Raw genomic sequence first — 25,248 nt, forward strand, 5'->3', positions numbered from 1 at the left:
CATGTGAAAATAACCCTGAGAATAAACGCCTACCCAAAAGTCTATAGCTTATACTTCTTGGTAAATTGTTACCTTGAATATATTGACATTTCTGTATTCCTAAAGGTATAAACATTTGTAGGATCTCCATGTCAGATCAGGAAGAGCTCTGGTATTTCCCACTTTCATATACATGGTTGAACAATTTAAAACCTATGATTGGGATGCCTGGGTAGCTCAGTTGGTTAAGCGGCTGCCTTCGGCTCAGGTCATAACCCCAGCGACCTGTGATTGAGCCCCACATCAGGCTCCTTGCTCGGCGGGGAGCCTGCTTCTCCCTCTGCCTCTGCCTGTGCTCACTCTCTGACAAATAAATAAATAAAATCTTAAAACAAAAACAAAAAAACCTAAGACTGCCAAATTTATTAACAAATGCTTGAGTACCTTACCTAGGTCCTCTGGAAAGCAGAGCCTCATACAAGGGTTAAAGTGCTAATGTTTTATTTGGGAAATGTGCAGACTAGTGACAGTGAGGGAAAAAGGGCAGTGAAGCAAGGAAAGCTGCAAAGCAATGTGAGGTAATGGATTTCCTCATTATCAGGGTCGTTTAGCAAGTGTCTGCTCAGTGGGCTAAGCTTTCTCTGGAAGGCTTGAAAGGAAAAACCTTTCCCCACAGTCCTTCACAGAAGGGAGAAAGGAGGGGGATGAATCTGCCTGCCAGGTGTCCTCCAGTCCTCTGTGTTTCACTAATCAAGGCTCCCCACAGTGAGAGCTTCCTCCTCAACATTTCTGATCATCCCTTCATTGGCAGTTCAGAAAGCCCGATCCTGTGCTGGCAGTAGAGCATCTCCTCCAGCTCTAACGTGGAGAAATGACAGAAGAGAGAGAGCTTGGTTTGGAGGCTGGAAGAGCCTTGATTAACCTGACCTTTAGTCGGCTCAGAGAGTGCAGTAAGGTTTGCTTTCGGAAGAAGGGGGGAGTTGAGGGAATCGGAGACTGTGGTTGGAAGCTGCGATATAAATGAAATAAATACTAAATAGTGACATAAGGTACCTTGTAGGAAAAGGTATGAATCAATAGGGGGTAGAGTTGGGAAAGAAGGCTTTACTGAGATAGGCTTCAAGAATGGGAATGATTTGCTCTCAGAGACCACAGTGCCATTATAGCCAAGGGAACAACCTGGAAGATAAAGACATGTGACATAAATGTGTACGGCGTAACTCTGGGGCAGTTGTTAGAATTACATCAGAAAGGTGGTTCACACAGGTTCCTATATGGGGCTTCCCGCCACAGCAGGAGGGTTTGTGACTGACGTTACAAGACCAAATCGTGACTGAGGATACTCAAAGGCCTACACTTCTGGGACACAATGTATAAAAATCACGCTTGTCAGACTGAGGATAAATCCGAAACTCAATTTTATTGGCAGCAGATGCTCAGTACACTGGCTGAACTGACCGAATATTGGCATCTCTATTTCTACCCAGAATGTCAAAAAAGGAATTTTTATGGTTTAAAAACTCAAAAGACAATGGGGAGAGATACCAAATGGTAGATGAGAGAGCAATAAGATGATCAAAGACAGCAACTGTCAGAATGGAGAAAATAAAACCTAAATGTGTGCAGCAAGGGGGAAGGAAACAAAAAGCGAACTGACAACATTGATTACAAATCCACCATGGGACAAGCAGGGCTTCCATCAGTTTTAAATGCCTCAATCTTAAGTACGAAAAGATGGGCAAAGGTTACCAGATATCCTAATACCTCTAATAGGAGAGACAGGCATCAACAAACAATTAAAAAAAAAAAAAAGAAGGGAAACAGTTGATGCAGGGAACAGAGGAAACCTAAACATAATTGGTAACTTTGGAGAGAAAAAAGAATACATTCATTAAAAAACAAAAAAGTGGGTGCCTGGTTGGTTCAGTGGGTTAAGCCTCTGCCTTCGGCTCAGGTCATGGTCTCAGGGTCCTGGGATGAGCCCCACCCACATCAGGCTCTCTGCTCAGTGGGGAGCCTGCTCCTCCCCCCCCCCCCCCCCCCCCCCGCCTCTCTGCCTACTTGTGATCTCTCTCAGTCAAATAACTAATAAAATCTCTAAAAAATAAAAAAAAATAGAAGAAAGGCAGAATAAATGCTGATTCCTTAAAAAAAAAGTATCAAAAAAAAAGTCATTCAGAAAATAATATATGGAAAGTAGAAAATAAAGCTGAGGAAATTCTGATTTTAAAAAAAAAGAGCAAAAAGGTTAAAAACTGAAAATAAGAGAAAAAATACATAATTAACTTAAAGTACATTTCAAAAAAAAAATCCAATATTCAACTAATAGATGTTCCTGAAATAGAAGGGATAAAAACAGAAAATTTCCCAGGACTGATAGTTACAACTTGCCAGGCTGAAAGGGCTCACTAAGTATGCAGCATTACAAATTAAAAAAAAAAAACACTTTTAAACATATCATGAAATTCCAGGATATTTGAGATAAAGATCCAAAGCCTTCATAGAGAAAAATCACAGGTCACAAGTATAAGCTTGAGAATCACAATAGCACAGGGTTTCAGGAGCAACAACAAAATCTATGAATAAGTGGATTCAAAAGGGCCTACCTACAAGTCTACAGCCTAGCAAATTATCAGTGGAGTGAGAGATTAAACTATACCCATTTCACACATGCAAGTCTCAAAAAATTTACATCCCATTAACCCTCCCTAGGAAGCTAAGGAAGGATATACTCCACCAAACAAGAAAGTACACCATAACACAGTAGCTATGGGATCCAGGAAGCAGAAGAGGGGTATAAGATATGACCAGGGTGATAGTGGAGAGAAATCCCAAGGCAACAGTTGTGCCCCAGGCATAGAGAACAATCAAGGTCCCTGTCATGGGCTGAATTATGCCACTCTCCACCCCTAATAAATTCTCATGTTGAAGTCACCCTAATCTCCAGGATCTCAAGAATGTGATTACATTTGGAAACAGGGTCTTTAAAGAGGTAATACATTTAAACAAGGTCATAAGGGTGGCATTAATCCATTATGACTGGTGTCCTAATAAGAGGGAATCTGAACAGTCTCAGCTGGAAGACCATGTAAGGACAAAGGGAGAAGATGGCCATCTCTAAACACAGAAGAGACCACCTGCCAACACCTTCAGCTCCGACGTGTAAGGACAAAGGGAGAAGATGGCCATCTCTAAACACAGAAGAGACCACCTGCCAACACCTTCAGCTCCGACGTGTAGCCCCCAGAACTGTGAGAATGTCAATTTCCGTTGTGAGAACGTCAATTTCCGTTGTTTAGGCAGCCCTAGCATCCTAACTCAGCGCCCAACCTGGAAAAGGCCAGGAGGGTTCCAGGGAAGATTTCAGACAAAAAAGGATCTGGGTCTGTCCTACCCATATGAAGAGAAATGTTATAGTGGTGTTGGGATCTTGGGGATGAACCGGTGATAGGTGCAGGGAAAAGAAGCAAACAAGGCAAAATGAGGACAAAAGCAGTGTAAGAAAGGAGCTCAGCATACTAAGTATATCTAGGGAACGGGAGCTTAGAATACTGACTGAACCAGAAGTTGGGAGAGAATGATACTGAGGGTAAGAACAGAAGTGTGCATATGGGTAAATGATGTGCATGAGCTAAATCCGTATTCTCCATGGCAGGAGAAGCAGTAAGTGGCAAAATAAACCTAGTATTAAAAGACGGAGGCAAATACTAGAAGATAATGCAAAAATATTGGTGTTCAGGGCACCTGGGTGGCTCAGTTAAGCATCGAATGGAGCCTTGCATTGGGCTCAGAACTCAGCTTGGAGCCTGCTGAGGATTCATTCTCTTGCTCCCTCTGCCCCTCTCCACTCTCCCTCTCCAACAAACAAATATTTAGTGTTTGCCTTTGGGCAGTGATACCGGTGGGGCAGGGGGAGGAACTGTTCTTTTCCACTGTAATTTTAGTAGAGCTATTTGAATTTTAAACTACTCCTATGTGTTTTTTAAATAAAAATGAAAAACTTTAAAAAAGCTTAAAAGGCTACTGAAGACTTTTTAAAAAAAATGGGAGTGGCTGGTCCCTTTAGCCAGAAGACTTTTAAGGGGTATGGTGCGAGTAGAAACCAGAACTCTGGTATGGTGAAGAATGAAACATGAGAAAGCGAAAGCAGCCTCTTTTTTTTGTTGTTTGTTTGTTTTTAAGGAGTTTCGTTTTTAAACAATCCACGTTGACTGAAATGGGAAGGGGACAAAGGGGATAAGAGGGTCACTATTTCTGAAGGCAGCAGTACTTCTAAGGAGGGCACTTCTGCTGGAACGGCCTCCTTGGAAACTGCTTGCCAAGGAAAACCATCAGAGTAGCTGGATTCCCACGCCTGCCCCTGCTTGTTCTTTCCCGTACGCCTCACCATCTGTCTGACTCCAGTTTCAGTCCACGTGAGCCTTCAAGGTGTAGCCACAAGAGCAGCCTTTCAGCAAGAACTTCCAAATCTGTTACATGTGGCAGGCCGAGGACCACTTCCTGAGCATCTCAGATGACGGGCAGTAGCGTAATGGAGCTAATGAGACACAGGCCAGGGGACTGGCCGAACTAGAGCACTTCCTCGCGGTCAGGTTCCACATGTTGTTCAGATGGAAAAGACGATAAAGAAAATGCCTGTCGCATGCAGTATGAGACATTCTAGGATACAAATCTTCAAAGTCAGAGGCTTTAAAAACAAAAATGAAGCCAAGCTGCCCAAGTACTCATCGAATATCTACTGAGGCTTAGGATGTCATGTTGGTGAGACACTTTATTGAGCAAACGGGTCTCTGGCTTCCTCTGCAACTAAAAATATTTAACACCTCCCAAGTGATCCATCTGTATGTTCCAGAGGTATACCCTCAGGAAAGAGAACAGAAAAAGTCAAGATCAAGGCACCACTCTACTGTAAGGCAAGAGCAAAAAGATCCCAGTGGGTTATGTTCAACAGACGAGTAATAAAACAAGGAGCCATCCTTGTCCACAAGTCTTCCAGACATCCCAGGCTTTAAGTGTTGTATCCTATTTTGTTCATTAAAGAACTTCTGTAGTCTATAAAAGTTCTCAAGTTTTCTGAATAGTTCTACCCAGTTGGTAACAATTACCCTATCAGGTAAATTAACCAGCATTCTGGTTTATCAGTTTCTCTTGCCCAGCTGAGAGTCTATTACCTAAAAGTTTATCTGTTATTGTGTTAGATGGTATATCTGACAATTCAGTGAAAGAAGTTGGTCAAATCCCACAGCAGACTACCAAAGAAAGAAATGTCTAACCACAAAAATACAATTACTAGGGGCACCTGGGTGGCTCCGTCGGTTAAGCATCTGCCTTCGGCTCAGGTCATGATCTCAAGATCCTGGGATCAGGCCTCGCATCGGGCCTGCTTCTCCCTCTCCCTCTGCCTGCTGCTCTGCCTGCTTGTGCTCTCTCTCTATCTCTCTCAAACAAATAAAGTCTTAAAAAAAATACAATTACTAACTTCAAGTAGATTTTAAAGAGATTGTCTCTTAGGTAGGTTTTAATAGAAATCTTGAACAGTTAGGGAAAAAAAAGATAGCCTTAATGATTGGGCCAATAATAGAACATGACAAAAACACCAGAAAGTTCTGCACATACCCTCCTATCACAAGTCTAGTCAGAAAGAAACACATCGATAAGGAAGACAGAATTTTTAAAAAATAATTTACAAGGGAAATTCTTTATTACTTTCTCAGTCCTAAAATACCATCTTCCTTTAAAAAAAAAAAAAGTAAGACTGAATGACAGATTATTTCCTTTACTGTTGCAAATACTGCACATTTATCGACAAAGAGGTATCAATGTAATTTTTCTTAAGCTTGAACACATGAAGGAGCAATAAAATAGATTATAAACCTCACATTTGACCTGATCTTATAAAAAGTCACTTCAACTGTCTTCAGTCCTGCTCTATCTGCAGAGAGATTTTTAGGACAGGTTTGTGTCATTCGGTCCATCCACAATAGGTTGGATAGGAGAGTCTGTAGTAACTGCCCGGATACCACACTGTATTCTGGGCTGCTTGACTGGTGTTTGGCTTTACATTCCAAGAGTACCTCCTTTGTGAATAGTCCTCTCCAGGGGGACCAGGAGGAGGGATATGGCCTCTCTGGTAAATGTTCTGGTTCTGTGAAAATTTTCTTAAAGAAAACAAAAAGTAATGTATTATTATTCGTTTTAATAAAATATCTTAATAAGCTTTATAAAATAATACACAAACACTCAGGTTCTACTGTCTTCTCCTTGTACAACCTTAGCAGATGAACTGCTTCATCTTTGGATTTCTTAGTTCTTTATAAAATGGAGGTAATACCTTCCATCTTCATGGGTGGTTTTCAAGGCAAATTAAGACAATGTATTTAAATTACCTACCACATACCTTGCAACACAGTAGGTTCCCAAGAGCTATTCCAGCCCTTCCCTACAGAGATAAATGCCCACTTTTCTAATCAAATACTTTCTCCCCAAGTCCTGCAGAGTTGATGTAGACAGTATTAAGGTATTTCTTTTTAAAAACAGAAAGCTGCTTTCACTGTATAAAATACATATATAAATTAGCTTTAAAGTATAGAAATTCTAATTATTAACTACACATGCAACAAATTTAGGAAATTAAGATTGAAATTTAATTGTTTCAAAAGCAAGATCAATAAATGTAATATATCATACTGGAATTTTATATTTTTCCTTATAATTTGTATTTACTCTTTAAATAACAACCTTACTTATTCTGCAAACTTTACCACTATTAATAGAGCCTAAGAATGCAAGATCCTTTTTGGTAATCACATCAAACTTTTGGCTTAAACTAAGTTTAGAATCAGTGAAATTTTCCAAGTCATTTTCCCAACTGCCTCTGAAAATTCACATATTCCCTCCCATCTTATGCTTTATTTTCCAGCCCTGAATGCAAAATATGGTGCAAATGATATCTCTGGTCAGCTAGAAAACATCGGTTTTCACCATTTTCATGTGTTTGCACTAATTTACAATAAAAATTTCTATTTCAATTCTAGAAAAGAGGACAGAAAAGATACCTTACTGACTGCTGCAAATCCTGGGTTTGGCTGTGGAAATGCCGAGAAGGAACTGGGTAACCTTGGGTCTGATGTAGGTTATACCAATGTCCTTGGTTAACAGGCTTATACAGTGGTGTGGACTGGTTAATAGTGGTGTGGACTGGTTCCATCATGTGTGTTACATCTTCAAAACCACTTGATCTGGATACACTGGAATCCCAATTCCTCAAAGAGAATGTTTCCACACAGTATTACTGGTTTCCAAATTCCGTAGCCAATTTAGTGACGATATTTTGGCCCATGAAAATAACAATCCCATCCTCCCCTCCCTGTTTATTTAAAGTTCCCTGAGCAAGTAAATAAGGTACAAGAAGAATGAACACATACAACTTCCATGATGTAAAAGCAGATCTCCCTAACCACAGATCTCACATATAAAATGCAACTTACCTTCTGATGGGACCTTTCTGAAGGTCTTCAATATAGTTTTGTCTTTCCAAGCAATGTCCGCGGCACCTATTGAATACTGAAGAGTGGGTGAACTGTTAAAAATCACTACAAAAAGCAAATCTTTCCCAGAGAATGCATGTCAAAGCTGAAAGCCACTGACTAATCACTCAGGCAGTTATACCTCACTATCTCCAGATACATCCCTTTATAAACTTTTGGCAAAAGAATGTATTGTGTCAGATCAAATGAATTACAAACATTTCTTTTCTCCAAAATCTGAGAAATTCATCTACATTTCCACCTTCAACTTTTATAAAAAGAAAAAATAGTGACAACCCTTATACTTACATTCAATTGCATCATCTGGCCTCATGCCTTGTACATCAATCAAATATCTAACAAAACAACATAATTCAAGTCATTTATATATATGAAAAGAAAAAAATCAAGTGTTTTCAAAAAAGGTCCAGTTTCACTTACATACATAAAAATCCTAAGAAAATATTAGCACATCTAATCCCATAATTAAAGAATGATATATCATGACCACAAAAAGACTTTATTCCAAGGATGACCCAACTCTAGCAAATCTATTAATATAATTATTTACATTAATACAACAATTTAATTACTAAATGAAAGAGAAGAAAATAAAGGACCAAATTGGCAGATGTTAAAAAGGTATCTGATAAAAATACAACAGTTATTTTTGGGTTTGTTTTTTAAGATTTTATTTATTTGAGAGACAGAGTTAGAGAGCAGAGCAGAGGGGAGTGGCAGAGGGAGAGGTAGAAGCAGGGTCCCTATTGAGCAGGGAGTCCAACACGAGGCTCAATCCCAGGGCCCTGGGATAATGACCTGAACTGAAGGCAGATGCTTAACCTACAGAGCCACCCAGGTGCCCCACAACAGTCATTTTTATCAAAGTGTTTTGTATACTAGAAACAGGACACTTACTTAATATGACAGTATCTATCAGGAACCAACAACAGAAAAAGACAAATTGGGAAAAATACTAACTCAAATCTAAATACTATCTAACCAACACTATGGGCCAGAAGCTTAGGAGTCACTGCCACCGCCAACCATTTCTCCCTCATCCTCAACACACTACCAAGTCCTATCAATGAACAGCTCTAGAATATGTCCACATCTTTCCTCCCAAATGACCACCACACCCTGGTCCAAGCCACCGTCATGCCTTGATTTCTACAAAGCCTAACTTTACTCCTTGCTTCTACTCTTCCTCCCTACAGTATATTCTCCACTTAGCATCAAGGATGGCTTGATAATGCAACTGTGATTATGTTCTACATACTCACCCTTAACAAAAAACGTTCAATGGTTTTCAATTACTCTTAAGTCCAAACACAGACCCGCGTGATCTAGCTCCTCCCCGTACTTCCAGCTCCATTGTAAACTTTTTTTAAAGTAATCTTTGGCACTTGAATTCAAGACACCAAGATCCAGAGTCATATGCCCTTCTGAGTCAGCCAGGTGCCCCTCCACCTCCATTTTAAACTTTTATTTATTTATTTTTTTAAGTAATCTCAAAAAAAAAAAAAAAAAAAAAGTAATCTATCCCAGGGGTCAAACTCATGACCCTGAGATCAAGAGTCAAATGCTCTACCGACTGAGCCAGCCAGGCACTCCCACACCCAACGCCTCCTCCCTTTTTTTTTTTTTTAACTTTTCTGCTCCATTTTAACATCGTATTTCCCATGGCCCAGCCTCCCTGGCTCATTCCAACACAGCATATGCTTTCCTATTATCAGTCTTGCTGGTCCTTATGCCTAGAATTCTCTCCCCAGTGTCTAACAGTATCTAACCTCATCATCCTTCAGGTATCAGCTCAAACATCCCCAAAGAAACATTCTGTATTCTCCATGCTAAGGTCAAATCCCCCCTATTAATATGCTCTCAGGTACCATGTCCCTCTCTATGGCATTTATCAGATTTGTAATTCCACATGCATATGTGTGATTCCTGAATGTCTATTCATACTCTCTTGACTATTAAGAGTCCACAAAAGGCAAGTCAAGTCTCTGAGGTCTTTCTGCTAGCACCCAGCACAGTGCTTACACAGAGCAGACGCTCAGTCTTTTCTGAATGAACAAATGTATCAATACTTTGATTCAGAAATTCCATTCTGAATGAAATTATCTGAGAAAATAGCATATATATTCAAATTTGTTCATACAGGAATGTTCACTGATTCAATGTTTTAAAATATTAAAAACTACTGACTTTTATGTTCATCAGAAAACAATAAAACATTGCAGCTCCTAAAAAAGAATGAGGTTTCCAAATATTTTCATAGGAAGATGTCCACAATATTATTAAATTATAAAACGGGATGTCTAAATATTAACACCATTAAATTACATGTATAAACTTATATCTGTCTGCATATTTAAGTCTGAAAAATACGTAGTAAATTATTACTGCTGGTAATCTCTGGGTGGGGAGCAAGACTGCTTTCTAAACTTTCATACATTTCAATACTGACTGCATTTTTTGCAACTAGCTTACGCTATTATTGTAAACAAAACAACTTAAACGTGGTCTGTCTCCTGGGGTTGGCGACTCACCTGCAGATGAGATAGCCAGTCCTGTTTAAACCGTGGGTACAATGAACACCAATAAGTTTGTCTATAAAATAAGGAATACAGAGTTAAATAAGTGAAGTAGATACACTTAAAACAAATCCTACTATTTTCTTTAGAGTACCATTTATTAGTTGCCACTACCACAACCCTGAAAAGGAATAACTGATACAGAGTGTGTTATTTTAGGAATACACTCTAAAAAATTATTTCACATAAAGTCGAAATTCACTGCCCCTGAGAAATTCTGCATAGCCCTTATTAGAAGCAATCGTGTAACTGGGGAAGGCCTAGTCAGGTACTAACAGCCAAAATGGCATGGAGACGAACCCAGCTTCTTACTATAGAATGTCCATCAGTAACTGATTTAATTACAGAAAATGAATGCAAACCCCCCCTCCCCGAAAAACAGGCTAGAAGAATCAAACTTTTTTTGAGTAAAACAAATCAAATGCCTTTTCTTTGGATACTGAATATGAAAAAGAACAGTTTCTGCGGGATTCTTGAATTCCCAAAGCGCTTCCATCCCTGCTCTCATTTGCTGCTCCCCACGCCCCACAGTCTGCGTGCCCGTGAAGCCCGTGAAGCGCCCAGGAGAGCAGCGCTGCTCGTATCTCCTGATGAAAAAGTCAGACTTGGTGACGGAAGCCCAAGCTGCAAAGCAGGCAGACAGAGCAAAGATTAGAATCAAGTCTAAGATTTCTCCAGCTATGCCATAGTATCTCTTAGTCCATCGTTTGTAAAAAATTACATGAGAGGCGCCTGGATAGCTCAAATAGTTAAGTGTCTGCTTCTGGCTCATGTCATGATCTCTGGGTCCTGGGACTGAGCTCCACCTCGGAATCCTGGCTCAGCACGGAGTCTGCTTCTCCCTCTCCCTCTGCCCCTACACATGTTCTCTCTATCTCTCTGACTCAAATGAATAAAATCTTAAAAAATAAAATTAAAATTTAAAGTGTGTGAGAAATTAAATGAACAATTAAGTGTAGTTGATCTCTGCAAAATGTCTGTCTGTGACTAGGTGGTGTCCGGTAGGAAAGCACTCGTCACCTGCCTGGGTTACTGTCTCCCTACCTCTAAATCTTGTCTATTTCAAGTAATTCTTCATATGGAAGATGGGGATCTTCCTAAAATACAAACTCGTAGGGTTGCTCCCTTGCTTAAAAATCTCCATTTAGCATAGAAAAAAGCCCAAACTTGCAGCAAGGCATTTAGAACTCTTTAAAAAGGGTATCATCAGTCTCTCCACCTGAACTGTATGTCCATAATGATTCAAACCAGGACTTCCAGGGACCTCCATGACCACCTCCTCCTGCCCCCTGCCAACCTCCCAGACCCCATTTTCTACAGCCCTGACCTCATACACGTTCCCCACCGCAGCTGCACTGGTCTGCAGCTGTGCCGAGCATAGTCCTGCCTCAGGGGCTTTGCACCTAATATTCCCTCTGCTTGGCAACACTCTGTCCCCCCAAACTTACCAGATATCCAATGGTTCCTCATTTAAGGCTCTACTCAAATGAGATCTTAATAGAGAGGCCTTCCCTGATCACCCAACGCAGGCCCTCACTTCTGAATCCTGTTCGTTATTCTCCAAAGCACTTTATCACCATCTAACATTTCCTACAGTTACTTATTTATTCCTGTCCCCCACTAGAATGCAGAGTATAAAAGGGCAAGAACTTTCTTCCGTTCTGCTTCCTAGAACAGGGCCTTTAACTTAAAAGGTGTCCTATAAATGTTTGTTGAAATTCAACAAGTGAATTCTATGCCCTTTCACGCTATCCCCTGGTCATTACAGAGGCTGCCTCTCCTGGGCGCAAGGTCGAGGCCTGTGCCTTTTGCACTTGCTCCCCAAACCTGAATATTCTGGCAAAATCCTCTTCCCCACAGCCTAGCTCAAATGCTGTCTCCTCGGTCAGGCCTCCCTCAGCCTCTCCTCCATATTCCTGTTGCACTTAATTCTTTTTTTTTTTTAAAGATTTTATTTATTTATTTGAGAGAGAGATAGTGAGAGAGAACATGAGAAAGGAGAAGGTCAGAGGGAGAAGCAGACTCCCCATGGAGCTGGGAGCCCGATGCGGGACTCGATCCCGGGACTCCAGGAACATGACCAGAGCCGAAGGCAGTCGTTCAACCAACTGAGCCACCCAGGCGTCCCAACACTTAATTCTTTTATTATAATTAACCCACTCTCTTATATAGTTACCACACATTTGTCTTCCCGCGTACTGTCAGTTTCTAATGAACCTCTGTATCCCTGGGCCCTGCCAACAAATCTAATAGGCTCTCAGCATTTACTGAATCAACGTATTTTCTGAGCCTCTCCCGGCTCCAGAGAGTGAAGAGTCGAGTGTCCTCCTCTTCTTCAGAGAGCCTGGTGTCTGTGGGAGGGGCTTAGAGCAGAAGGAGCCAAAATGGATCAAAAGCAAGCTCTCCAGACTGCCAGGGCTGAGAGCTCAGTGAAGTCAGCACAACACAGGCAGGAGACCAACATGGGACAGCACATGAACAAACAAGACTGACGGCCCTGTTCACACAGACTCACGGGACCGAAGGGATACTGTACAGCAGCCACACACACAGGAGCCGGGGAGCCATGAGCAGCCTGGCAGCTGCACCCTAACATCCTACAAGGCGATGTTTCCAAGACGAGTTAATACAAATCAGAGAGTCTACTTCTTTCATAGATGCCGTGGTTGTCAGAGGCAGGGCCAAGCCTCCCAAGTTTTAAAGTATGGAGAAGATCTGGGAGCAGGGCTTAAGATATTGAAAAGCCAGTGCCTGCATGAGGCAACCAGGTTACAGTTTGAAAAATTATCTTAAAATTCCCATCCCTTTCTCTCTCGCCTCCCATCCCCTACTTTCCCACCTCTATCTCTATTTTTTCTCTCCTACTCCCTGTTTATATGTGTCTATGTATATATATGGAAGATTTACTCTCTGTCATATTTACTTAACAAAATATAGGCTCCTCAAGCTAAATTTAGAGAATAAAATGAGCACTTGGTCCTATAAATTGGTGGCTTTCCAAAGACTAAAGAGTCCTCAGTCTTAAAATATGGCAAATACCACATTCTTTCTGATAGTCAGGTACAGAAATAGGTAGGTGGATCCTTAAAATTCAGAAGCTAATAGCTTGCTAAGATCTATTGCCCACAGAGTAAGACAGATTTTGAAGCAGGAACAAGAAGCGCCAGCTTTTAGGTCCTTCCTTGTCTGAATGAGAGGTAGAAGTGTCCTTCTGCATCTGTACCCCAAGTGGAAAACCAGCAGGAATATCTGAGATGTGCACAATGGAGAGGCCATGCCCCGGGTGCACCTTGTTTTGCTCTGCTTCCAGAGCTCCATCTCACTCCAAATCTTTCCCTTTTGTTGTCACTTTTATATACACTAAGACCTTAACATCTTTTTTCCTTGTTTTCAGCAGAGGGTCACACAAGCGATGCTCCCCATACCCTCTGACCCAATACCCTGACATCCTTAACCTTTCCCGCCACACCTCTCACCTCTAAACCAATAAATGAGATAAAAGAATGTTTTAATTTTAGTATATATTTCCCAAATATTTTAAAAAGAGATGAGGAAGCTAGTTCACATTTCTCATTAAAGCCATTTGTCAAACTAAATTGTTAATTTGTGACCATAAAAGTAAGAACACCTCAATCTATCTCCACCATCTGACATTTCTACCTTAACATTAGCAAACACAAGCCTAACCTTAAAACTATTAAACACACTAAAAGTTCCAACCCCATTCAAAATGCATACCAAAGTTCAGGTAAAAGAAAAAACAACAACAAACTCACCGTTATCTCTATTTTCTTTTAAAAACTCATTAACAGCACATTTGAATTTAAAAATAGTGTTATCATCAGGCACCTGATGCCCAATTGTATAAATTTTTAAGTAAGGAATAGTTTCTGGGAAGTCCTGTAAGGCAAAACCATGAAAATGCGTATTATTTCACTTGTAAAGAAAGAAGTAAAAAGTAACCAGAGAAGCCAGAATATAAACCAAGAGATTATTAATAAACATAGTTTGTCAGTAATTCTGAAAAAAGAGCCATTTTTCCCAAGCTGTTCCAACCAGGAAGTACCATCTGATTTTCAATGAAACTACAGAATAGGGAATAAAAAAAACGTACAGAAAAAAAACAATAGGCATACAAACCTGAAAGCTGAGTCCATATGAATAAATGTATATAAAATGATGAATAAGTAGTTCTACTAAATATCTTATATCTTAGGGACACCTAGGTGGCTCAGTGGGTTAAAGCCTCTGCTTTCGGCTCAGGTCATGATCTCAGGGTCCTGGGATCGAGCCCTGCATCGGGCTCTCTGCTCAGCGGAGAGCCTGCTTCCTCCTCTCTCTCTCTGCCTGCCTCTCTGCCTACTTGTGATCTCTGTCTGTCAAATAAATAAATAAAATCTTAAAAAAAAAGTTTAAAAAAATATTTTATATCTTAAGGGTTATAAGGCAGCTGTGATTTAAGCAGAACAGGAGAACAGTGTCAGAAAAACTTGGATTTTGTATTGTAGAGAAAGCAAATTGCAGGCACTGTTGAGAACTGGTATTCTTGGGGTGGGAGAAATTAGACACCAATAAAAGATGAGGTTAAATGAAAATCCTATAGTTCTGAATTGAAATGGAAAGTACCAGTATGAACCTATGATTTGTTTTATATTAAACACATTTCCTAGCCCTGAGCCCAGAAGATGCCTAGAAACAACTAATGTCATGTCCAAAGAACTCAAGAGCCACACTGAGAAGCAACTGGGTAAAGGCAGGGCCTCAATTTGTGCCTCAATGAGAATAATAGCTGCAATGAAGTCCATAATGATACAAAAAGTAAATAAATAAAATTTTTGGTTACCACCAGAGGATATTAGTGCATCAACTCAACATTTTGACACCTATTAAATAAAATGCTTCTACAATTGGGCAACCAAATAGATGAGGAGGAGGAGGAAGCTTCTCTTGATAAAAATATACCCAGCTCATAAATGAAAAAGGAATAGAATTCATTATTTTTTGAAGTCCCAAATGAATTAATGGATGTAGGTATCAATCATCAATGACTACTAGTATCACAGAAAGAGATAATCACTTATATGTCTCCACAGAAGAACATATCATCACTCCTGAATCTGTCCTGCCAAAAACAAAAGCAAAAACAAAGCAACACAAAAAAGAAACAAACAAAAACGCAAACAAGCCTGAATCTGATCAAGCCTCTAGGTCCAACTACCAATTTATTGGAAATAAAAGGACTGAACAATATGTTAACAACACATGGGGAGGGAATCATCAAATCAGAATGAACAAAATACCTGGTTTCTCCAAAAAATAAAATGCACCAGGGGAAAAAAAAGAAAGTGAAAGAGACAAGAGACATGGAGGGAGAACCTACAGACTAAATAAGACGTCAGAGACCTAATAATCCAAGTATGGACCTTATTTGGATTTAATTCAAGCTCTTAAAAAACATTTTTTATGACACTTAGAAGACAACTGAAAATTTGAGCACTGACTGGATATTGAATGTTAAATAATGATAGTAAAAAATAAAAGTCCTACATTTTAAATATAAATACCAAAAATATACAGGTTAAATTATATGATCTAAGGGATCTGCTTCAAAATAATATGGGATGGGGGTGAAACCAGTAGGTGTACAGATGAAACACGATAGTCATCAATTAATAAAGATTAAAGCTGATGAGTTCGTGGATGTACAATGATTACCCAAAGTATTATGCCTGTTTCTGTATGTTTTTAAAACTTGTGATAACTGTTTAAAAACAAAACGACAATGGAAAACAGTCTGATGGTTTCTCGAAAGTTTCTAAACATGAAACTGTCATGATCCAGTAACTTCATTCCTATCTATACATCTAGAGGAGCTGAAAGCAAGGCTCTGACCCAGTACCGGTACACCAGTATTCACAGCAGCATTATTCACAATAGCCAAAAAGTGAAAATAACTCAAGCGTCCATCAAAGGTGAATGGATAAACAAAATAGTGAATGTACCCATAATGGAGTATTACTCAGCCATAAAAAGGAGTGACATTTTGTTACATGGATGAACCTTGAAAACATTATGTTTAGTGAAGTAAGTTGGGCACAGGACAAATATCGTATGATTCCACTTATATGAAGTACTTAGAATAGTCAAATTCACAGAGACAGAAACTAGCATAGAGGTTACTGCTGCAGGGAGAGGAAGTGGGATTATTTAATGGGTATAGTTTTGGTTTAGGATGATGAAAAAGTTCTGGTTAAAGACAGTGATAATGGTTACACAACACTGTCAATGTATTTAATGCCACCAAATTGTATACTTATGAACGCTTAAGATGATTATTTATGTGTATATGACCACAATAATAATAATAAAAAAAAACCAAGAGGAATAACTGAATTCAAGTGTCAATTCTTCCTTTTTTGAGACTCTAGTTCTATCATCTATAGAATGAGCAACTGCAGGGACGCCTGGGTGGCTCAGTTGGTTAAGCAGCTGCCTTCGGCTCAGGTCATGATCCCAGCGTCCTGGGATCGAGTCCCACATCGGGCTCCTTGCTCGGCAGGGAGCCTGCTTCTCCCTCTGCCTCTGCCTGCCTCTCTGTCTGCCTGTGCTCGCTCTCTCCCCCTCTCTCTCTGATAAATAAATAAAATCTTAAAAAAAAAAAAAAAAAAAGAATGAGCAACTGCAATCATCTATCCTCTGAGCTTCATGCAGAGTAAGCACTCAGCAGGAGAGGTCGGTACTGCTAATGCTTCATCAGCAAAGGACTGTTGCAAGGATTAACTAAGTTAAAGCATGTAAAGGTACTTTTAAAATAGCAAACTGCTTTACAAATATTAATAAACATTAGGGGTTATGGTTTCCAAGGCCACGAAATTGGTCACAAGGATAATTCCTTTCTACCAGGATGCCACACAGGCCAAGAGATTATATGGGCTCTTTTATCAAGAGATACTAGGACTGACTGCTTTAGCTTGAGCTATTCAAAGCTTTCTGGTCACTTACAGTTGTAAAAATCAGTCAGTCAGTCATGGCAAGGTAATATATGGCAAAGCATATTTAATGGCAAGGATGGATGAAAAATGAAGTTGTTATTTATTCAGATCTGTTACTTGTATGCAGTTACTCATTTAAATTGAATTCAGCTCATTAAATAAAGTCATTTATATTGTGGGAAAAAAAAAAGAGATACTAGGAAAAGAAAAGCATGAAATTTAGAGAACAGTTGTCTTTTACCACAATGCTCACATGCTCAGGCAACTGCTTAAAATAAGTGCTAAAGACATAATGGATATTCATTTCTTGCTACTATAGTTACTGAAAGTTTATTTCATTTTCAAAATATGGAACACAGAAGCTTATAGAATTTCTTCAGCACAGAGTCTACTATCCAATATTACAGTTTTTAGTTCCTGTCTTTAATCTCATTTTGAGACACCAATTAGAAATATGTACTTAAGGAAACCACTAAGTTCCCTTGTAAACTATTACCCATGGAAGAAAGCCAGCATTCACCTTAGCACAAGACAGCAATTCCTGAATTACTATGCATTATTATAGTAGCAGAAAGTAGGTTCTTTTCAATGAAGGGTTCCATTTACCTCTGGTTTATAATAGCGGTGAGTATAAGTTAAATCAATAATTAGTCCAAGTTCTTCATTCTGTTTTTGGATTTTGTTAAAAAGATCCAAGGGTGAAAAACGTTCTTCTGGAGCAAGGTGCTTTTCAAAACTCTGTTAGAATGAAATAAGAAAGAGCAAACATGTGCTTAAAATGCTTTTCCATTTATTCAAGCCTTGTGATGCCAACACAACAGATTCAAAGCAAACTTTCCACTCTGCTGGAATTTACAAGCTACGTTACAATCCTTTCTTCTAGAGATGAGAGGGAAGAAAATAAGCTCACTTCTTTGTATTTCTGTGTTTGTTTTATGCTGATCTCCCAACCAGACTTTAACTCTAAGAAGGCAGGGACCACATCAATTCTGCCCACCACTGTATGTCCAGCTCCACATGGAACACCTTAAATAGGTACTTTTAAGTACTTCTTGAGTACTTATATATATGAAAGGTGGCTTTTATTGCTAAATATTGTTTTATGTATTTGGCTTATTTACATACTCTGCTCATTGATCTGTTTGGTTATTCAAATGCCAGCAACACAATATTTTTTATTATTATTATTAAATTAACAGACTAGCTTTTATAGCAGTTCCAGGTTCAAAGCAAAACTGAACAGAAAGCAGAGTTCCCTCTTCTACCCTCTCCTTTACTCACACAGCTTCCCCCCATCAACATTCCGTAGCACTGTGGTCCATTTGTTAGAATGGACCAACACTGACATGTCATTTTCAAATCAGTATGTATCATACATTCTATGGGTTTTGACCGATGTATAACCTATATTTACCCTTATAGTATCACACAGAATAGTTTCACTGCCCTGAAAATTCCCTGTGCCCTAGCAACACTTTTAATATAGGCTTAATACCTGGCAGAGCTACATGATCCCTTCCACCATTCAGAATTTTCCTGGCTATTTAGGTTTACTTTTCTCTATGAATTTTAGAATTGCCCTATTTGAGATGATGTTAAATTTATAATAAATTAATTAGGAAGATTTGACAGATTGATGATGTTGTCTTCCACACAATACTGTGAAAGTTTTGAAAAGAAAATTAATTACAGTAAAGCATACAATCTCTCCAGTAAGTTTTTTTTTAAGATTTAATTTATTTATTTGGCAGAGAGAGACACAGCAAGAGAGGGAACACAAACGGGGAGTGGAAGAGGGAGACGCAGGCTTCCCGCTGAGCAGGAAGCCCGATGTGGGGCTCTATCCCAGGATCCTGGGATCATGACCTGAGCCAAAGGCATACACTCAAAGACTAAGCCACCCAGGCGCCCTGTCCAGTAAGCTTCTTGCAGACTTAGGGCCGATGGATCAACTATCATCTCTAGCTGTGTGGACAACTAACTTTAAATAAGTAATTTAAGTCACAAACCCTTTAGGAAGGCTTCCTGTCTGTTATTAATTCCCCCTCCTCTGAAATCCTTGATATTTCTTGCCATGGCATTTATGTGATACTTAACATACTCTAATTTATATTCCAATGTGCATGAGAACTGACTGTCAAGTATTGGGACTGCTTTTCTTTGGGTGACTTCCATGAAACACACAAGAAATCAATGTCACATTTTACTCCCTGACTCAGAGCATGGGTAAGACCTGCAGTGGGGTGGTTATGCAGCTCTGTAATCCCCTTTACAGGGCCTAAATAACCGTATCATACAGGAAAGATTTGTGGCTGTGTGGAGGAAGGGAAACCACGGAGTCTTCCTATCTTCTATCTCGCTGATGTACTTTTAGGCAAGAGGCTAAGCAGGGACTGTGGTAGAACCTCAGGAATCCACTTTTAGAGGCCATGGAGTAGGGAGTTAGGGAATTAGGACAATCGCACAGAGGAAAGGAGAAATACAGGAGATAATTCACAGTAACTACAAATGGGAGGGGGGTGTCCATTCCACAAATATTTGCTAATATTTATTATATGCTAAACACTGTTCAACTTATTCAACAGCACCATGCTTGGTGTTGATGAATGTAAGAACCATGTATTTACCTTTATGAAAAGACTAGTTTTTAAGTCTAGATGCAGAAGAACTAACATAACAGGTGAGAAAGGAACTCTGACCTATGAGTCACAAACTAAATAAATTCCCAGTATATTCAAAGTAGGCTTTTCCAGATACCAATCCATTCTATGCTGGGCAGTTTAATGAAACAGAAGTCTTTTCTCATTCTTTTTTTTTTTTTTTAAAGATTTTATTTATGTATTTGACAGAGATTACAAGTAGGCAGAGAGGCAGGTAGAGAGAGAGGGGGAAAGCAGGCTCCCTGCTGAGCAGAGAGCCCGATGCGGGGCTCGATCCCAGGACCCGGGATCATGACCTGAGCTGAAGGCAGAGGCTTTAACCCGGCACCCCATTTTCTCATTCTTTTTATACTAGCCAATTTTATCCCCACCTATTCCTTCCTTAGTTCAAACAAAAACACAATTTTCAGGATCTCCTTGCTGAAATCTTGACTTACTAATCCACAGCATTGGGGTTTTGGGGGTGTTTATTGGTTATAATGATGGGAGTAAAGGGGTCTTATTAACATTTAGTGAACAGGGGTTATGAATGCTAGTAATCTTGACAAATTCCTTACAGTCCTACAAATGTGTCTCATACTTGAATTATTATTTTTTTTAATGATGAGACTTTATTGCCCTGCAATTAGGAGTATTCAAATAGGGACACCTGAGTGGCTCAGTCGGTTAAGCATCTGCCTTTTGCTCAGGTCATGATCCCAGGATCCTAGGATCAAGCCCCATGTCTACTAGCTCCTTGCACAGAGGGGAGCCTGCTTCTCCCTCTCCCTCTGCTCCTCCCCCTGCTTGTGCACACGTGCTCTCTCTCTCTCCCAGATAAATAAAATCTTTAATAATAAAAAAATAAAAATACTCCAACACGTGTTTTTCTACATAACTTGTGAGTGATCAACATTAACTAAAATATTAATTTTCATCCTCTGCTTCACTTCATGTCTTCTTGACCAAGTCTTCATTTTTCATTCCAATTGCATGCTGCATGTCTTTGAGGCAATGAAGAATTTTTTACCACCTTAGTTATGGACTGGAACATTCACTCCCCTGCAGCTACCTAAATGCTCATTACACGCAGCTGTGCTCACTTTATCGCATTTTATCGCAGCCATCCTCGGACACGTTTTCAGAAAAACATCAGGACGACCTTCGTTCAGCTTCACCTCACAGACTCTGCTGCACCTCGAAGACCCCCGCAACCCCAGAGACACTGCTGCTGGCCTGCATGGCCAGTGGTGCCTCAGGGTGCGCCCTCCTTCAGGGGCCACCTGGAGAATAACTTTGTAATATCCTATTCAATGCTCGTACAGGTGAAAAACTGTTTCACAATTATCCAAGCCTTAGATCTTAACTTCATTTCACAAATAAACACGAGTTTTTTGGCCTAGTTTTAAAGTACATTGACTTTTCCAAGACAGTAATCACATTATCAGCCAAGTAAAGATCGTATACTAGGTTTTATTTGAAAATCTATTAAGAGCTGTTCACTATCACGGAAATTTCTGCCAGCAAGGCAAGAAAACCACCTACTTCAACCTGGATTTGCAGTTTTTGTATTCATGATGGAAGTAATTGACTATGTTTTTATTTCTAGAATAGGCATGCCCAAATATTTACATACTGAAATTAATACATATGACTTTTTTATAAATTACTTTATTTATTGTGTATGTTATTGGTTTCAGCATTACATTGATATTTTTCTTTAAAATTAAGTATGGACGTAGTATTTATCTATGATTTTTATTTCAGAATAGTAGAGGGGATATAACAAAGTTAACAAAGTATTTGCTATTAAAAAGGGAAAATGGAAGGGTGCCTAGCATAGAGCATGTGACTCTTATTTTTTCTGTCCCTGAGATCAAGACCTGAGCTTAGATCAAGAGTCAGACACTTAACCAGCTGAGCCACCCAGGTAGCCCTGAGCATGGGACTCCTGACCTTAGGGTTGTGAGTTCAAGCCCCACACTGGATACAGAGATTACCATACAAAATAAAAGCTTTTAAAAAAGGGGCCGGGGGGGAGCACCCGGGTGGCTCAGTTGGTTGAGTGGCTGCCTTCGGCTCAGATCATGGTCCCGGACTTCCAGGATTGAGTCCCGCATCGGGCTCCCAGCTCCTTGGGGAGTCTGCTTCTCCCTCTGACCTTCTCCTCTCTCATGCTCTCTCTCACTCATTCTCTCTCAAATAAATAAATAAAATCTTTTAAAAACAAGGCAGGGGGGCAGAGAAACAGAGTGTGACATGCTCAAGCACGAGTATTCTACACCATGAATTCGGATTTGTGAAAGATTAGTGAATTTACTTTTGCTCACCTTTTTTAAAGGAACTTTGAAAGCAATGAAACGAGTCCCAGGCATCCGTTGTCCAATCGGGAGGTAGTCTTTCCACCTATTAATACATTTTTTGTTAGCCAAATTTTATGTTAGCCTGTCTCCCTGAATAGAATGAAGGCTCCTTGTAAATGGAAACCATAGCCCACACAGTAGGTCCCCTCTTCTCTTTGCTTTGAATTTTGCTGTTCCACTTATTCAACACCACCTAGTAGAAACTTCCACTCTCTCAGACACAAGGCAACAAAACAGTGCAAAAGTCTCAACAAGTAAGGCAGATTTAAAGCCAGAGTTGGCCAGTACTGTTGTATCCCTGATAAAACCTAGACCAATCCTGAATACTAAGATGTCATTAATACATACCTGTCGACTGAAATCATTTAAATTCAGTTCTTTCACTTCACAGTTTATTTTTAGTCCTTATACAACTGATGCCATCAAAACCAATCAATAGGAAACTTCAAGTTCCTATTTTAAAAGACAACCTGATAGAAAAGGGGCTGTGAACTTCACTTAGTAATGTTAGGAGTCACAGCGAAAAGTGATACTTGAGCTGATGTCTGTAGGATGAGTTAGTTAAATAAGGTTAATTCAGTATAGCTAAAGCACAGAAAGTGAGGACAAAAGTGGCACAAGATGGGGCTGGAGAAGCAAAAAAAGAGTCTAGACTATGCAGAGACTTAACGACCATGGTAAAGAGTTTCTTTTTATTCTTAAAACAATGTTTTTGATATATATTTTTGAGCAATATTTGAACTAGTCTATTAAAATGACTTCTTGTGTGAAGAATGGATTGGAAGGAACAAGAGTAGATAAACGTACACTAGTTAGGACCTAACCGCAACAGATCGGTCAAATTCTGTATTTGGATGCTGACAGAAAGTGACAGGTTAAAGATATTAAGGAGATCAAATGAAAGGGACCTGATGTAGAAGACGGAAGGAAAGGAAGGGCTCAAGGAATACAAGAGTTCAATGCACACACAACCAAAGCCTCAAAATTAATCATTTGTACAGAAGCAGCCATCTCAAATGAGACGTGTTAGGAAGCAACAGTATCCCCTCTATGATTCCTAGAAACATTATAAATCAACTTTTTCGATGGAAAAGTTCGGATGTCCTGGTGGGTTTTTTCGCTCGAACTAGGTTCTTATTAGTCATATCTGCTGTGCCAAAATAACACAGCTCGAGGAGCTGAGGGAGACTCCAATTTGGTAATTAAGGGGTTGTCCCCAACATTGGCAGTCCCATCTTAAGCCATCCCTCCGCATTTTACCGGAAAAGCAATGGCCAGAGCCTCGCTTTCAACAGAATGGGGAAAAATCAGAACCTCACAGATGATCGGAGACCGTGGGCGGAACAGCTAGAGCATCGTGCCTCCCAGCTGGGGCGGACCACAAGCGTTCGGCGGGGACAGGGGCAGGCAAACACCACAAGAGATGGAGCCCAGGCCCAGGAGCTCGGAGCTGGAGGGCCACGCCCCGGGGCCAAGACAGATTACCTTTCCGGGACGTGGTTTCCGCGCTTCTTCTTGGCTGAGCTACGTCCAGAGAACGCGCGTCCCTGGCCCCAGCCGCCGCGGGCATGATGCCACTGGCTCATCTGGGCCCCAAGATGCCGCCCACCCAACGGCAAGAGCGACAAAGCCGCCAGCCCAGCGCCTTCGGTGCCAAAACAAGAGCCGGGACCGGAAGCGAATAGAAAGCAACCCACGTCGTTCCCAGGCCCTTTGCTATTGCGCACGCGCCACCGACAGTCGTGATGACGTAACCACGCAGGCCGGCCGACTATAGTTTGATTACTAAACAGGCGTCTGGGAACTACAGTGCCCTCCTAAGCTGGGGGCCGGTAGCACAGGTTTGATTAGCATGTTGGTGCACTTCAGAATTAAAACAGTGCAGGATATGGAGTGAAAGTTAAGTCCCACTCTTCCAGTTCCTTGTGTGGTTCTTCCAGATATTTTCCAACTGCTCACATTCACACTTACTGTGTGTGTGTATGTGTATATAGATATCTATATATCTATATCTATCTATATATATATATATATATCTCCTATTTTATACAAAAGCAGTGTAGTATATGTATCCTCCAATCTATTTTGGATGCTGATTTTCCCAATTTATGCATACATCCGTTCTATTCTTTTCAATGCCTGGTATGCATAGTATTTCATTGATTATAAGAAACATAATCTGTTTAACCAGTCCAATACTGATGGACTTTTTGTTTTTTTTCAGGTTTTCGTTCTGTATTACTGACAGGCTGCAATATGAATGCCCTGAAATATGTATACATCTATATCTAAATCCCTAGAAGTGGAATTGTTGGAGTGAAGGATATGTAGACTCAAAATTTTCAAAGGTACTGCCTCACTGCCCTCCAAAAATATTGTATCAGCCGCATTCTCACTCACAGTGAAACTATTATTGGATTGTTATCATGCACCTTAGAGTTTCACATTAGAGGTAGACAGTAGGCATTTAGGTTTTAGAAAAAACAAAAAAACAAATAAGAGTAGAAGCTTAAGTCTAAGATTTCCACACAGTATCCGGCATAGGGATCTGTACCTGCTAGAAAAACTTAATTTCTGCTATATGTGGAACAGCAAAGGACAACATGTCCTACAGTAGGTCTGAAGGCAGAATAGAGTACTAAATTGCAGGCTGGGTTTTTTTGTTATTTGTATTTTTTAGCTTCTAATTTCTGAGAGTATTATATATACACTGCTAGTCTTCACAACCATTTGAGATCTGGACAAACTGAGGGTCAGAAAGATCAGAGTTGGGCGCCTGGGTGGCTCAGTGGGTTAAGCCGCTGCCTTCGGCTCAGGTCATGATCTCAGGGTCCTGGGATCGAGTCCTGCATCAGGCTCTCTGCTCAGTGGGGAGCCTGCTTCCTCCTCTCTCTCTCTCTGCCTGCCTCTCTGCCTACTTGTGATCTCTCTCTGTCAAATAAATAAATAAAATCTTTAAAAAAAAAGAAAGAAAGATCAGAGTTATTGAATAAATGACTAAATGAATGGGTAAAAAGATCACTAGCTTTAACAATTCTGGGACAATCATATTCTAATCAAGTTTATATCTAAAGCATTTATAATTTGAACACTTACACATAATGTAAAACAGGTCAATCTTATCAAATTGCAATTTGGAAAAAGAAAAGATT

At 40.0% G+C, this 25,248-nt stretch overlaps 1 protein-coding gene across 1 annotated transcript; it reads right to left on the reverse strand.

Annotated features, from left to right (window-relative positions):
• Positions 1-5,464: 5,464 nt before the first annotated feature.
• On the reverse strand, positions 5,465-23,806 carry DUSP11 (dual specificity phosphatase 11). Its single transcript, XM_044261403.1, has 9 exons — positions 23,582-23,806; positions 22,064-22,139; positions 17,701-17,832; positions 13,879-14,002; positions 10,058-10,118; positions 7,815-7,861; positions 7,467-7,542; positions 7,035-7,241; positions 5,465-6,137 (listed from the first exon to the last, which is right to left on the reverse strand). Exons 1-9 carry the CDS (start codon positions 23,680-23,682, stop codon positions 5,942-5,944), a joined length of 1,020 nt encoding a protein of 339 aa, XP_044117338.1. The 5' UTR covers positions 23,683-23,806; the 3' UTR covers positions 5,465-5,941.
• Between the last annotated feature and the right edge of the window lie 1,442 nt (positions 23,807-25,248).

This window comes from Neovison vison, chromosome 8 (assembly GCF_020171115.1).
Source record: "Neovison vison isolate M4711 chromosome 8, ASM_NN_V1, whole genome shotgun sequence".
In the NCBI taxonomy this organism is placed as follows: Eukaryota; Metazoa; Chordata; class Mammalia; order Carnivora; family Mustelidae; genus Neogale; species Neogale vison.